The sequence below is a fragment of the Podarcis erhardii genome (assembly GCF_964252035.2).
Source record: "Podarcis erhardii genome assembly, chromosome: 2".
Classification (NCBI taxonomy): domain Eukaryota; kingdom Metazoa; phylum Chordata; class Lepidosauria; order Squamata; family Lacertidae; genus Podarcis; species Podarcis erhardii.
In genome coordinates this window covers 81,436,222-81,453,268 of record NC_138498.1, presented here as the reverse complement: position 1 = coordinate 81,453,268, position 17,047 = coordinate 81,436,222, and the positions used below count along the sequence as shown (strand labels likewise).

Sequence of the window (17,047 nt, the reverse complement as noted above, 5' to 3'; positions counted from 1 at the left end):
GTATCATTTAAAGGAAATAAATATTTTGAAGTTGTCATTCTTTGAGCCAAAATGGGTAGCTGACATGCAATCCTACACATTTCTAAGAAGTTAGTCCCACTGAGTTCAATGGAGCTTAGTTTTGGGTAAGGAGTAGGAACCCTGTTTAGTAGATATGCCTAGGATGGTACTATTGTCTTTTTCAGTCTAGATATTGCAAGCAAAACTCCCTCAAAATGCTTTCTCCCTATTAACAAGTTTTCACTTCAGTTCATGCACATTTTCTGCCTTAAAAATTCTCACTCCATCTCCTGGGTATAATTACCAATTTGACCCTGATATTATAGACAAAGGGATTGCCTGAAAGAACCATCATTCAGGAGTAGGTGCTGACTTAATGAAATCACTGCCAGAAGTTGTAAATTGTATGTGAAATTAAAACCTGCTAACCAAATCCATGGGGGAACCAGACAGATCTCTTGTACAATAATTGCTTTTGTGGCATTTGGACTATATTTAAGCTCATAATTCTCAGGAAGTCAGCTGTTCTCAGTGTTTAGAAAAGAAAGCCCTTTCTCTCATCCAGTTCTGCATTGTCTAGATATTTTCAGAGCTGTGGAGCTGAGCTATATAGTCCCAAGAGCTCTGTGTGTGTGTTCAAAGAATTCTCTGGAGAGCCAGTGAAAAGATGTTATGGGGTGGCTGAAAGCAGGGAAGGGAGCTAACTAGTACATATATTTTTTTCTACCTACACATGAATATATTGTGGACAACAGTTTTGGGTGGGTTTTTTTTCAGATTTGGAGCTCTGCAGCTTACAGCCAATACAGCGACACTGTTCTCCAGATTGTGTTGAAAGGAGATAGGTGTGTGACTTTGGTGGGTGGGTGGGTGGGTTGTTATTGTTTTAAGGAAAGCAATGATTGATTATCAGCTCTTATATACTGACGGAGAAATAATGCAGGTATTTTGCAGGCCGCCACATTGCCTAAATTTCATGTGGAATGTAGACAGTTCAGAGGATTCCCCCTGAAGTTATTATGTCTATGAAAACCTAGAGGGTGTGTGTGTATTAAAGCAAATGGCCAAGTTTCTGCATTTATTACCCCATTCATTCACAATCTACAATCTCCTCCACTGGAGGGCACAGAACCAGGACGTCCCCTCAGAACAGAGTAGCCGAATGTGATGCAACTGTTGAGTTTGAAATGATAAACTGCTATAAAGCGATGATGTCTCACTGCTCAGCTAGGAGGGTACAAGCGTAATAGCTGTTGCTTTTTATGTTTGTTTTTGTAGGTTAATTCAGTCAGAACAGGAGTGGGGGAAAAGACAATTGTTCCAGTCTCTTGCCCAGTGCCAGCTGCATTAACTCCTGGAGTTTCACCATCCCTGCCAGTGCCTATGCCAGGTACTACCCTTTCTGGCACAGTAAAACCTTATGTGATGCCTCTTTGTCAATATGGAGGAGTTTTTCCTACATCCGTTTTTGGAGTGCAGTGGTTGGGCCCAGCCACACAGCCTGGGATTGTAGGAGGCCAGAGCATTGCGCCATTCCCACCTCTGGGCAAAAACGGCTTGCAGCTGTTTCCAGTGCCGCTGCAGCAACCTGTGGTCAGCCCGCCAGGCTCTAACATGAGAATAACCTAGCTTGGCTGCCTTTCGATAGCTGACGGTGCTTTCCCACATCGCCAGGGCGGCGTGTTTGAGCCTATGCACGGGGTGTGTTGACCTGCCGGCATTCGGTTCAGGCCTGCTAGCGTGCACACCATCCATACACTGAATCAAGCAATCACTGTGAAATGTTTTCACACCAATTCGTTTGTGGTTATGGCAATATTTGCTTCTCTTTCCTTGCCGAAGATCACTTTATTTTGTGCTCTGGTGTTTGAAACCGCAAACTTCAGCGTTAATGTACTTGAATTGATGGTTAAGACAACTGTATTAATCCTGCAGGAGTATTAGTGCCTTGAATTCAAGCTTTTCAGTTCTCGCTGGAAAGATGTAAATAATAAGAACAATTGAAAAGTGTATTTTATTTACAATCTGCTTGTGTGAGGTTAATTTTTTTTAATTTGCAAAAATATATATAAATATAAATATATTGGAAAAAATGTTGAAGGTTTACATTTGAAACTCTTGCCCAGTTTTGTTCCATTTTTCTCCTGTAAATGCTTTTATTTTAACTGGTGGTTAAAGGGTGAGTTTAAAAAAGAAAAAGGGTGGCTTAAATGTTTACAGAGTGAGTTACTGACGGAAGACTTTTCATTTTAATGAAGAGTAATAACATGAGTAGCTTTCTTTTGCAATAGGAGCATTTACAAGAGCTTGAACTTAAGTTGTATATATGTGTGCAGGTAATAGCTTTGGGCAGTGCAATTCACTTTGTTATGCAATCTTTCTGGAAAAGCTGTTGCAAGTGAAAACTTCTGTTTTAATATGAAATAGCAAATTTGGCAAGCAGTTTAAGATGCTTTTCTCTCCCTCCCCCTTTTCTCTCCTTCCTTCCCTCTCTTTCTCATTTAGCCGCAAAAGCAAAAAACAAAAAATATTCTGAACAAATTATGTAATTTAAATTCAATCCATGCATGTTTCATTTGTGAAATAAACTAATCCAAATATTGGTTATAGGAGAGCCCATCCCAAAGTTACTATTTAAAAAAACGTATGTAAGTACAGAACTTTACTTGCATGCCATTGCCTTTATTCCAACAGCAGTCGTAGTTCAGAACCATATTTGAAGTGCTTACAGTATTTTCACTGAAGTGGAATTAAATGTGAAGCTTTCTTTATTATTATCCACCCTACTTATTTAGTAGTGTTGGTGTTTGACCACATTTGAATTTATTTTGTCATTTTTCACTCCGTTTGCACCGTAGATAGAATGGGCACCTCTTTCTTTTTTTGACTTGTGCTTTCTTTCATTGGGTTTACTTAACTGTACATAGACTTTGCACCTTCACCTCTCAGTACAAAGGCACAAGGTAACTACTAAGATTGATTTGAGGATTGGTAAGTCTCTATTTACTTGAAATTAAAAAAAAACCTAGGACAAGCATAATGGCACACATTTTAAAATAAAAAGCATTGCAACAGAAAAGTTGAAGGCACACTGCACTCACATTCTCTCTTTATGGCAATGACATTTTTGAACTACCTGCTGAAGAGTCGGAGCTGTTTTGCGCTGCCGATCTGTGAATTGTATAGTTCTATTGTACTTTGAGCATTAAGAACTGTCTGAAACATTTTGTTGGTTCCATTTAGTTTATATTATTCCATCAATTCGGTTAGAATTGAATTTTGTAGAACATGGTGCAGAGTCATCTGCCTGGGCAAAATACATGCTGTAGTAAGAGATTTCTGCTCTCTGTAACATGTATATTTCATTTGTTTGAGACTTTATTTTAGATTCATGTCTGTATGCTTTATGAGCAAAATATGGAAAATCTTGTTCTCACTATTCCTACCCCCTTGGCTTGCACTGAAACCTTCGGTTTGTTGGTATTGCCTGTTGTATAGCCGTGCCCCTTGTAAGCTGACAAGTCAGTGGCACTAACTCCTCACTCCCAAGAGATTGTATATATTCAAGAGAAGACAAAATAAAACATTTTTGTGCTTGAAAAATTTGTGGAAAACCCAGTGTGTTGCTAAAATTCAAAAAATATCACAAGATAGCACTGCTCTTTAATTCCATTCCCTGCAGCTTCAGACACTGACTTAAGGAATCATCTGTGACCAGATATCCTTAACTGGGAGGACTAAAAATACTTCTCTGTGTCCCCTTGCTGTCTCCACCAAGTCCAATGAGTAAATCCTTCAATGGGTGCCCTTGGCAGATCTCATGTTTTTTGCCACATTGTCCTCAATGAATTGGACTTTTTTGTTGTTATTTTTAGTCGAAAAATTTAGTGCACCATTCTGTTGGTCCATTTCACACCCATGAATCTTATGGTAAAGGATGGGGAGGAAATCTAAATAAATAAACAGCAATCGGCTTGCTTGATAATTCTAGGTACAGAACTTTGAGTATATGCTATTGTATATGTTTGGGGTGGAATAAACTGTCAACTTGGGAAAGGAATGGTTAAACGGTAACAGTGGTGGCAAGATTCATGACACAAAAATTCCAACACAATAAAAGTATATTGGACTGGAGAAATCACTGTAGGTTCAGACACTGACTACAATTCAGCATCTTATCTAAATTTCTCGGTAGTGTTGCTTCTTGTATCTGTTTAATAGCAAAGGAGCAGCCTTGACTGGGCTCATGATCACTGAGTAAAATAGACTCAGTTACTATGAATGAGGATGCCATTCATGCTCAAAGTCCTAATCCTGCCTTCTGCAGCTGGTACTTTTGAGCCCAGTGAGTCTTGCTTGATGTTAAGAAATTGAGCTCATTCTCATTTAAAGTGAGAATGACTTCTGCCCATATTAATGTAACCTGAATCCTGTTACATTTTGCTGATGGGAGAGGTGGCTTACGGGATGTGTAGTTCTGTATAGCCTGAACCACCAGAGATCTGGAAGACAGCCCTTGAATTGTATCTTAGAATTCTAAATGTATTTGCTTCCCCAGGCCACAATTTCTTTTTCTTTTTTTTAAAGTATGTTATGATTTGCCCTTTCACGTAGATGGATGAATGAATATGGCATGGAGCTCAGCAAGAGATCATGGACAGGGTATATGGGCCATAGCATTCTTCTACAGTACATTTCAGTTGTGTACTTAAGTAAAAATCAAGAGTTTGAATTCAATCCTAAAGGGAGTCAGTAGAAGTGCATTGATGTGTTCCAAGCAAAAGAACCTATGTCTGAACACTCATAAATGATAGCTTCAGATAGCATATATTAGTAATTCCAGTCTTGAACTGATGGTGGTAATGAACTTCATGTCTGAATCTAAAATAAGGGATCACTGCTTTATTACTTGAAGAAGATCACTACAGCACTGACACAATTCCAGAGCATCAGTGATGAATGTCCCTCTGCCCTTCCAGAGCAGAAGATTTGTCAGCTATTACTTCTTTAGGTTTTTTGCCTCATGCTGAATTCTACTGCAATCAAGTTACTGGTATCCATTCTCCCTCCATCACCAAATACCAAATAAGCAGTCAGTTGGACAGATTAGGCCCTGCAGCCAGCATAATATTTCATTCTCATCTTTCTCATGATGTTGTCCCACTGCCTCTATGCAAATTGAAATGGAGAAGTAACTGGCTGGGATCTCATGGGGAATGCTCTGGGGAGAGTTCAAGAAGTTGCTTTCTGAAATGTTGTTGCACTGAACCAAAACACCAAAAGATGCTGCTACCAGTGCTTGTCTCAAAAACAATGGCAACAGAAGGTACAAAAAATCTGTAATGGGTTATATAATAATAATAATAATAATAATAATAATAATAATAATAATAATGGTATCAATCTATTAGTTAACAATGGTAGATCCAAGTGGCAAGCAAGAGTGCAGAACTGTAGGTCCAGAAAAAGCCAGACTGGCAGAGGTATTAAAAAAAATCCCTACCCTACACAAAACATAACCAGCCATATCTAGAGGAAGCTGAAAAGTAACAAGTTCCTCTGTCCACAGGTGATGAGGGCCATCTTCAACAGCCTTTTGGGTAAAGGGTGATGAAGATGGGAATGGAAGGATATCTGCCCTGTATGTGTTTTGTTGATGGTGTTTTAGCTTCAGGGCCTAAAAGATTACCAATTTCAGTACATCCAGTTTCATGTTCTAAAAATGGTGCTGAGTACTGTATGTATATTTTGCCAACCAAATGATTACAAGTGATAGGTTCATGGAGGCCCAATAGTCTTAAGTTAGTCCAAAAACAGTTCGCAAGAATTTGGGTAACTGTGCTGTTAGATCACACTAGCAGAATAAACAGATCCCAATTATGTCTTTCTCATTTATGAGACAAATATAAATATATAGCATCTTATCAGCTATCCAGCTTACAGTTCTTCTCAAGGAATCATCAGGAATAAGGTCTTTAATGGCGAAAACTAATAGATAAAGGAATGTTTTCCATTAGGTAAACTTGAGTCACTTGTGACTCAAGATACAACGCAGTGTGAAAGTTTTGTGACACATCTCAGTTTAGCTACTGGATGCAGCTGGTATTTTGTTCCTGGATCATTAGAGATCATGAAGTTGCAGAAGAACTGACTGTATAGAAAGAGCACAGGCTTCTTGGTGCAGCACTAGATTGTGAAATTTGAAATGGCCACTATTAAATCTTACTTTCAAAACAAACCTGGAACAAAATAAAAAAATTCCTTCCAGTAGCACCTTAAAGACCAACTAAGTTAGTTCTTGGTATGAGGTTTCGTGTGCATGCACACTTCTTCAGATACACTGAAACAGAAGTCACCAGACCCTTCTATATAGTGAGAAGGTGGGGAGGGGTATTACTCAGAAGGGTGGTGGGAATGGGTGATTGGCAGATAGCTGTGATGAGCCTGTTGACGACTCTTGACCGTTAAGAGTCGTCAACAGGCTCATCACAGCTATCTGCCAATCACCCATTCCCACCACCCTTCTGAGTAATACCCCTCCCCACCTTCTCACTATATAGAAGGGTCTGGTGACTTCTGTTTCAGTGTATCTGAAGAAGTGTGCATGCACACGAAACCTCATACCAAGAACTAACTTAGTTGGTCTTTAAGGTGCTACTGGAAGGAATTTTTTTATTTTGTTTTGACTATGGCAGACCAACACGGCTACCTATCTGTAACTGAAACCTGGATCAGTAACACTTGAGCATTCAGGTTTCTACTGAAAGTACACAAATGTCACAGCACATTTCATGGACCTTTTAAATGTGGCTGCATATAGGGAAAGTCATACATTATGCTGAGGCCACATGAATACTAAGGATTTGTAGGATATGAACCATGCATGTGTTTATAAGAAAACAGGAAGAGCCTTACTGGATGAGTCCAAAGGTTCATCTAGTTTAACATCTTATTCCCAGTGACGACGCCAGAAAGTTCACAAGCAGGGAATGAAGACAACAGTGTTTCCAGTTATGTTTTCAGCATCTGGTATTCAGAGGCGTTCTATTCAACCCTCATTTATTTAATTTATTTTAAGTACTGATTGCCTGCCTTCATCTTGAAGTGACAACAATGGAAGCACCGGGTCTCTCTCTCTCTCTCTCTCTCTCTCTCTCTCTCCTGTGTTTGTGGGTGCAGAGGTGCAAGCTTTTGAATTATATGCAATAAAGTTAGCATTGCTGTGTAGAATTTAGCGATTTGCCCCCTGCTATTACACCAGCCTGATGGATACAAAAATGACATGGTGGATATGCTGAACTTGAATATGGTAAACACATGAGCTGATGGCTGGAAAATTCATAACGCATTGGCTTAGAATGCACAACTGAACAAAGAAAAATTTTGATTTCTTGGAACATTTTGTGCCACTACATTTGTCATTGCATCAATTAGGGGTAAAAAAGAAATGTCTTCAGAAGAAAAGCTGTGATTCTGTCAATTATGAAAATTACCTACATGACACAAAAATACTTTGGAAATTTTAACTGGCCTGTATGCCATGTGCTGTCTACGCCAAAAAAATGTGATGTTTTTAAATGTTGCTTTTTAAAAATGCTGGGCATGTTCATTTTTTAACTTACAACTATTTGTTATATCTGTACTGCAAGTAACTAGGCAGGGGTATTTTCTGTCCTGCATGTGCCTAGTATGTCTTAACAATGCTCCACTTTATAGTTAAGAGAGAAATAATAATGTTTCCAAGTAGAATTGAAGGTGTGGGAAACTGTGAAAGTAAAAGGGACTTGAATATTAGCTGTTAATGTCTGAATAGGGAACCTTGTATTATCCTCTCTCTTCACCGGATGAGATGTGTGAGCTATACCTGTAGCTGGTGACAATCCATCTCACAACAGGGAACAGGTGTGAGTGCTGCCTATGAATGTTATGTAAGAAAGAGGAGATTGGCTAGAATTCAGAAGTTTATGGTGAGGCTTGCTGCTTGAAAAGCCATGTAATACTCAGCACCATCTAGAGATGTTGAGAAAGCAGGTTTGAGGACTGGAGTGGTCAGTTTAGAAGGCTGCAACCCAGTAATTGTGCACCAGGGCTTGGTGATATCTGGTTTTCAACAATGCAAAATATCACCAGGTAAACATTGTGATATACTGATCACGATGTCAGAACTATGTAGAGGCGAACAGTAGGGCTGGGTGATATATGGGTTTCAACTTCATGATATATCACCAGCTAAACATCGCAGCAAGGGATGCGGGTGGCGCTGTGGGTTAAACCACAGAGCCTAGGACTTGCTGATCAGAAGGTCAGTGGTTTGAATCCCCGCGACGGGGTGAGCTCCCTTTGCTCGGTCCCTGCTCCTGCCAACCTAGCAGTTCGAAAGCACATTTACCTTACCGGCGGGAAGGTAAATGGCATTTCCGTGCGCTGCTCTGGTTCACCAGAAGCGGCTTAGTCATGCTGGCCACATGACCCGGAAGCTGTACGCCGGCTCCCTCGGCCAATAAAGTGAGATGAGCGCTGCAACCCCAAAGTCGGCCACAACTGGACCTAATAGTCAGGGGTCCCTTTACCTTTAAACATCGCAGTACACTGATATATCACAATGTCTGAAATAAGGATGGAGCTATGTAGAGTCATTGGCTGGCTTCATGGTTTTTCCCACATTGTGATTTTTGCATAGCATACACATCATGATTCATGATATATTGCCAGGTCAAAAACCACGAAACTGATATGAACTTCAAACTGGTTTTGGATGACATATTGATATATTGCTCAGCCCTACAGTGCTATTCTCCTTGTGGCAGCCCTTTTGTATGGGTAGTTGCCAGTTTGTTTTTCCCACCCCCAAAATGAACATTTGCCATGACCACAAGAAAGAATGCAGTTGTCACAAACGTCATGCTTAGGAGCACCAGTCACATTTTAGGAAACATGATGGTCATCTAAGTACATGACACCAATAGTTTCAGTTCCCCTTTGGAAGATAAGCCTTGAAATTCCTCCAGTGTAGAAGGCAATTCCCTGTCTGCTAAAATACATAGTGACTAGTGTGTACATGCTTGCCAGTTTGATTATAGAAAATGCATGCTTCAACAATGTAAACTGAGAAAATGTATTTCTCTTTGCTTTAGTTAACTAACAGTGCAATCCTATACATGTCTACTCAAACATCAGTTGCAGTGCAGTCAACAGGACTTCCCAATTAAGTGTGCATACCATTGCACCCTAATAATTTCTAATCTGTGCCTGTAACTTATTCAAGCATGATCTGACAGTGGGAAACTGTGTAGTTTTCTTATGTACTAATCCATGCTTTGACTGGGACTGCATGATGTCAGTGGATTTTGACAACAGCAATTAATGTCCAATGGGCTCTGGGCCCTATATTCCCTGCTGTGTTCAGTCATGAGAAAGGTTAGTTGATACAATCGCACGAAAAAGTTTTAGATCGCCTAAGTTATTATTCATGTTGATTAAACATCATGCTTGGGCCTTCACACATTGGGTGTTTCCAGACAATATTGTTAGTTTACACACACACACACACACACACACACACACACACACAGCACAATCAATTTGCAATTGTTACTCCTTTTGGAGTGTTGGAGATATTGCATTTCTCCAACACTCCAAAATGCAGTATTTCTTCAGTGGGAAGATGTAATTTCCACATCTCCACCTCTCAACAAAAAAGCCATTGCTACTGTGAGTGGCTGGGTGAAGAGTTACAGGATTCTCAAGGCACACACCCTCTCTTCCCATGCTGACACTTTGTGATTATGGTTATTTGTGTGATTTCTATCACCTGTATTTCTAGGCTATTGTATGTTTGAAGTGGGTTACAATTAAAAAAACACACCCCACAATATACACAGTGATATAGCAAAATAATCAAATAATAAGAAGCTAAACAAACAGAAACAGGATTTAAGAGATCCTATTAGTCTCATTATTGTATTTAAAGTTGTTTGGAGGCTGAACAGCAGCTGAGTGTGTTTGTCAAGCTCACATATGACTACCTCAAACAGGAGCCCTAGGTACCTCTGCTATGTCTTCTCCTCCGACACACAAACACACTTAAATAAGAATATAATATTGTGTTACTGGTATTGGGCTGGGGTTAATTCAAGTATAGCGCTAAGGATATTCCTTATCTTATAGAAAGGCAGGCATGGAAGGTGCAACAGCCCTCCAAATTTGTTGTACAATAACCCCCATCATCCCTGACCATTGACTATACTGACTGGGGTGCAGATGGGAGCTGGAATCCAGAAGCATATGAAGGAGAAGAGTTCCCCATCTCCACCACCACCTATTAAAAATGGCTTTCCTGATCCTTCATTTCTTAATTATTTCCTTGTACAACAGGGGCCAATGAAATGAGATCCTTCCCACCCCCAATCTCACCATTTATGTTGGTGGTCTTGCTTAACACTTCCCATAAAAGGATGAGCTTTGTCAAGGGAGGAACTGGCCTGGTCGAAACATCAGCACTGCTAAGCCCATTGCTTCTATGTGCCTTATTAAGGAAGATGGAGCTATTCGGACATTGTGGTGCTTCTTAAGAATTCTATGGCTTTTTATGTAGGATTTTCTGGCCCATGGAGCAGCTCGTGCATGGCTTCTCTTTATTTTATTGTTTTCATTTTTAAAAATAATAATCTGTTTTTCTCTTTGTACATTGCGTCATATACATTAATTGTGGCTGCTTTCCGTCTTTTTCATCTATCCATCTTTTGGGTTCCATATGGATAGAAAATGCAGCTCAGATTGTATAATGACTGTTGTGCCCAAACTGAATGGTTTGGCAAGGGTGCCTCTGTTTTGTTGGATTAGATGAAAAATAAAATTAAAGGTAAACCATTGAGCTTTAAGCATGGCACTAGTGTCTGTGATTGTCATGAGTTTGGCTTGCTGTTTCTGTAAGGCACCTGAAATATCCATAGTGCAAGGTTATGCATATAATATGATGTTTAATGTGTTTGGGCCTCTAATTCTAATCATACATGATTTTGATATTTTTATTTTTATTTTAGATTCTGAGGAAGAGGACACCCACAAGTGACGCGTGTCCAAGCTTGGATATAGGGTCAACATCAAGATCTTACTTCAACTAAGGAAGGGGAAGAAAAGCTGGGAATTGATGTCACATGTGAGAAACTCTGTACTATTCTTATCCATTAAATTCAATTTTGTAACTTCTTTCTAAACCTTTTTTTTATTTATAGTTGGAAATTCAAACATTATGCAAAAATAAATAAACTATAATTATTTTGAGGAAAAGGCTTGATCCATTTTTGAGTGGGAATTTTTTTTTTCTTATGGTATAAGATTTAATTCACATGAAAACCCATGCAATTATTTTATTTTGCCAAATCAGCCACATTCAAATTCTACTTTAGCTAACAAACTCTCTTGTATCCTTTTAGGATACAAATGATACTCCACTTGGGTGGTATTCAACAAAATTTCACTCAAAAGTAGACCCACTGAAATTAATGAAAATGACTAAGAGAGCTCCATTAATTACAATGGGTCTATTCTGAGTAAACTGAGTTGCATACCATTCCTTGATCCAAATGTCACATTTGGTTAAAATATATTTAAAAGTCAGGTTCATATAGCATAGCCATTTTGAGATTGTGGTGATGTGGCAAAGATGCCAAAATTCTGTGTTGTGGTGGGCCTTCTATTTAAACAAGAAAAACAGGAAATAAGGATATAAACTGAAGAAGATTATATTTGCATATGTTGATGTGGTCATGCCTAATCTTCATGCTGTGAAATTACCTCTCAGCAAGTGAACTAGTGCTGACAGTTACATGAAAGATGCAGCAATGGGAATTATTCTTCAAAACTGCCTCTGGCTAAAATGGAGGTCTAAATGAGTGCCTGAATATTTAGGGAAGGGTCCTTTTGGACACTAAGCTCACACCTGCATCTGGCAGGCTAGATCAAAAAGTGGGCAACCATCCACAGACCGCATTTGGGTTGTGGGTGGAACTTTCCATCTGTCAATCAGAGTTACGCTTTTAGGGCATCTGTTGTAGAGTGGCACAACTGGTGCAGCTGCAGGGGTCACCGTGCTGCAGGGGGTACCACAAAAATGTTGTAGAATGGAGCACAGGAGGCGAGGGACGCATGAATTTTTAGCCAAAGCAAATTGCTCCAAATCACCCCAAATTGAATCGAGCTCACTAGCTATTCAGTGTGATCTGGAAATTTTAAAAAACTGCAAAAAATGAAACATTTGAAGAAAATGCCAAGGTGATGAGAGGGAAGAGGGTAAGCTCTTTTTTTTTGAGTGACAGGTCTAGGTTCTAAGCTAAGAGAAGGATTTTACCTGAGATTCCTCGGCTCTGTAGTCAAGATACTTTAGGGGTGGGATGTTGCAGTATATATCACCTTCTTCTTGCTCTTTCCTAGTTCTAGTGATTGGAAAATGCTGGATATTCATATTCTTCTACCTCCACCGCATGCCCACAGACCTCCTTCTATCAAATCAGCTTTGCACTTTGTTTCTGTGATTTGGGTAACAACTGAGGAGAAAACAGGCCTGAAGCTATATTTTTTTTTTCATTCAGAATAACTCTCTAACCCCTTCAAGTACCTTTCTGAAATATTGGAGGTTACATAGAGCAGATATAATGTATGCTTTTTTAAAAAAAACACTAAAATTGTTGCCCAGAAAACCGCAGGAAGCAAATTCCTTTTAAAAATGTGTTAGTATGAAGCAGCAAGCAAGGACAGCATTGAGAGAGTTCCCAGCAAAAATAAAATATCCAATGAACTCCAGACACAATAGTTTGCTTACCTCAAGCCTTTTCACATAGACACCTTATGTCACTTTCCCCGCACCTAAGGGCTTAGATCAAGCAAAACTAACAGCTCTCCATGTGGTAGCTAATCAAATTACTTCATCAAACTAAATTGTTCCCATGAACCAATTAACATAACGAGATCTCCAAGAGAAAGTGGTTCCTCCCTCCTGCACACAGTGCATGGGAAATCTAGATGGTTAATTGCAATATGTAAAGAAGTTAAGGCTACAATCCTATGGGATGAAACTCCATTGAAAATGAGACCTTCCTCTGAGCAAATATATATAGGAATGTACTGTAAGTAATCTTTCCATAACAAGAGAAGATTGATTGCTGTATCCTAGAATCTATCATAATGGGTTTCTTTTACAGTTGTACAATTTTTGATAGATCCATACGTTTTGTTTTCATGTAAGAAAATTGTTCATGGCACCTATTTTTCAAAAAGAATCTGCTTTAGCCTATTATTTTTAACTTGAATGACTAAGACAAATGGAAGGTAATTGCCTAGCTAAAATGAAAAATCAGTAGATGCATAAAATTACCTGATTCACAATCTGTTGTTTAGTCAGTCAGTACACTGTGTAAGAGCACTATTCTCTTTCCATAGATCAGAAATCTTGTCTGTGACTGACAGAGAATGCTACCAAAATCAAGCTTTTCTATATTGAAATTAACATCTTTGTGAAATATTTGGGAGAGAGTAGAAAAAACTGACATTTTGGTCTCTTTTGGCAGTTTTGAGGCTGCTGACTCAGGCCTAACTTTAACCCCAAAGATAGTCAGAAGCATTTAGCCACCTTTAGACATCAGTGTAGATTATGTAGGACAGGGGTCAGCAAACTTTTTCAGCAGGGGGCCGGTCCACTGTCCCTCAGACCTTTTTTGGGGGGACATACTATATTTGGGGGGGGGATGAACGAATTCCTATGCCCCACAAATAACCCAGAGATGCATTTTAAATAAAAGCACACATTCCACTCATGTAAAAACACCAGGCAGGCCCCACAAATTACCCAGAGATGCATTTTAAATAAAAGGACACCTTCTACTCATGTAAAAACACTCTGGTTCCTGGACTGTCCACGGGCCGGACTGAGAAGGCAATTGGGCCGGATCAGACCCCCGGGCCTTAGTTTGCCTACCCATGATGTAGGAGGTTTTCACCCATTCCATTGAGTCATTTACATGGCTATGAATAACAGATACTATCACATGTGTAACCTATGGAATAGTTATAGTTAAAGCCATGGTTATCCCAGTAGTGATGTATGGAAGTGAGAGCTGGACCATAAAGAAGACTGATCGCCGAAGAATTTATGCTTTTGAATTATGGTCTGGAGGAGACTCTTGAGAGTCCCATGGACTGCAAGAAGATCAACCCTAGCCATTCTTAAGGAAATCAGCCCTGAGTGCTCACTGGAAGGACAGATCCAGAAGCTGAGGCTCCAATACTTTGGCCACGTCATGAGAAGAGAAGACTCCCTGGAAAAGACCCTGATGTTGGGAAAGATGGAGGGCACAAGAAGAAGGGGACGACAGAGGACAAGATGGTTGGACAGTGTTCTTGAAGCTACAAACATGAGTCTGACCAAACTGCGGGAGGCAGTGGAAGACAGGAGTGCCTGGCGTGCTCTGGTCCATGGGGTCACAAAGAGTCGGACACGACTAAACGACTAAACAACAACAACAACAAACCTATGGAAAGAAATCCAGCTCAGATTTATGGCTTTTACCTTTCTTTTTAATTCAGTTCGGAGGTACGAAAGATCACTGTAGACATTTGTAACCCATGACAACTATATATTTTTATAACTATTTGCTTGTACAGGTTGAGTTGGGGGAAGCTTTTTGTAAGTCTGTTTGTATTTGAGATAAATATCACCAAGTGCAGACTAGGTGAACAATTGTTTTACTGTAGAGAATGGAAGCAAAGTGAGGGATAACGAAAAGGATACTTTAGGGACAAAATGAGGAACATTAAAGGTGTTGCGTGTCGAGGTCCCCAGGTCTACCCCAATAACTCACACATCACACAGAAATTTTTGTTTAAGATTTTTGGCATAATTTTGGCCACAACTTTATTAAAATACAAATTTGTGAGTGGTTGCGTAGGCATTGGTTGCGACTATCTGCCCACACGATGGGGGACAGACTGACATTCCGCACGATGCGAAAGTCAGAATGGGGGAATACACTTGGGGGTTACGCGGAGCAGGGAACCTGCCCTCACCCCAAATGCAACCAGGAGCTCATTGCTATGGCCCGAGCCCCCTTGACAGAGTGGACAAGCAATAGTTAGCTCCCAATTCCTTTAACGGAATCCCTTGCAGCAGCAGCATTAGAGGGGCAGGCACAGCCAATCCATGCCCCTCAACCAACCAAACCATAAACGAATGCCTAACTGCGAACCTTACAAGTTGTGATGATTTGCTACGCAGTAGGCAAAAAGCAAATGGCCCCAGCCAATCAGCCAGATGGACAAAATTCCTACCAGGCCCCCGCTCCAAAGCAGACGACCCCATGACAGGCATAGCAAGGTCAAAGCGAACAACCCTATTCTAAGTTAGTTCTAGGTATGAGCTTTCATGTGCATGCACACTTCTTCAGATACACTGAAACAGAAGTCACCAGACCCTTCTATATAGTGAGAAGGTGGGGAGGGGTATTACTCAGAAGGGTGGTGGGAATGGGTGATTGGCAGATAGCTGTGATGAGCCTGTTGACGACTCTTAACGACTGCAATAGGTCAAGCGTCGTCAACAGGCTCATCACAGCTATCTGCCAATCACCCATTCCCACCACCCTTCTGAGTAATACCCCTCCCCACCTTCTCACTATATAGAAGGGTCTGGTGACTTCTGTTTCAGTGTATCTGAAGAAGTGTGCATGCACACGAAAGCTCATACCTAGAACTAACTTAGTTGGTCTTTAAGGTGCTACTGGAAGGAATTTTTTTTATTTTGTTTTGACTATGGCAGACCAACACGGCTACCTATCTGTAACTGGAACCCTATTCTAGGGAGGGAGGGACGGGCAATCCAATGCACGGACGAAAAGAGGAAGCCCTAGCCTCGTGCAAGGAGTTTTACTATTTCTGGCTGTCAATCAATAAATGGCAACATTAACTTCTTCCCAACAACAAGGGAAGCCCCAATCGCATCAGTGGCCAACGATCAATTAGCCCGCCCCCCAACTTTGGAGTGTCCTGGTGGCCCCCACCGCAACACGTGCTCTCCATGAAGGAGAACACGCTTTCTCATAGTGTAAATTATGAGTTGGGGTAGGGAGTGGGCTGTATGCCAAGACCATTCTAACTCCTGGATTCTCCTCACCCCTGGATGTAGCAAGTGTTAAAATATAAGCCAGGCTTGCTTCCTGCTGAGGCAATTGCCTGGGTGATGGGCCATTAACGGGAACAAAGGAAAGGAGCTCTGTGTGTGATGACAAAAGCTGAGGAAAAAACATTCAATTGGGCTAACATAAAGGAATTAATAATTTTGATATATAAGTGCCCTTGTTATCTGTTGTATTTAAACCATTGAACTTGGGGGATCAAATTTTATTTACAGCTGACTCAATGGTTTGTTTTTCAATCTGGTTTTAAGATTACAATAAATATATTCAGTTACAGATAGGTAGCCGTGTTGGTCTGCCATAGTCAAAACAAAACAAATTCCTTCCAGTAGCACCTTAAAGACCAACTAAGTCAGTTCTTGGTATGAGCTTTCGTGTGCATGCACACTTCTTCAGATACACTGAAGAATCTGAAGAAGTGTATCTGAAGAAGTGTGCATGCACACGAAAGCTCATACCAAGAACTGACTTAGTTGGTCTTTAAGGTGCTACTGGAAGGAATTTGTTTTGTAATAAATATATTGCTAACTTGAATTATACTGTACAAGAGTTCCAAGTCAATACAAATAGATTTGATTTTGCCAGGTAAGAGTTGGACCATTTGGATTTAGAGCAGTCCTTAAGTAACTCAGCAGACTTGAAGGTTGGCAATGCAAATGGCAATGCAACCAGTATTTTATAGCGCTAGCCCACACCCAATAGTCCATCGTGTGTATACCTAGTTCTGCACACATCATCTCATAGTTGATTGAGCTTGGGGGCCCCAGGATACATCTCAAGAAACTTGGCTGTATCTTATCATATATCCTAAAGACACCACAGTTCCCAAAGCATTCCCATACCCACGGGGAAGGAGAGTAGCA

At 40.3% G+C, this 17,047-nt stretch overlaps 2 protein-coding genes across 5 annotated transcripts in view; one reads left to right on the top strand and one right to left on the bottom strand.

Moving 5' to 3' along the window:
- Nucleotides 1-11,289, top strand: part of WNK2 (WNK lysine deficient protein kinase 2) — a 113,072-nt gene extending 101,783 nt beyond the window's left edge. For 2 of the 3 annotated variants that reach the window (XM_081848788.1, XM_081848790.1), the window contains one exon: nt 1,279-3,603. In XM_081848788.1, the coding sequence (XP_081704914.1) occupies nt 1,279-1,629 (351 nt within the window). In that variant the 3' untranslated portion in view covers nt 1,630-3,603. Of the gene's footprint in view, nt 1-1,278; nt 3,604-11,042 lie in introns of those variants that run through there. The other variant, XM_081848789.1, reaches the window with a different exon arrangement.
- NINJ1 (ninjurin 1) overlaps nt 1-17,047 on the bottom strand; it is a 436,658-nt gene that overhangs the window by 199,745 nt on the left and 219,866 nt on the right. The window lies entirely within an intron of this gene.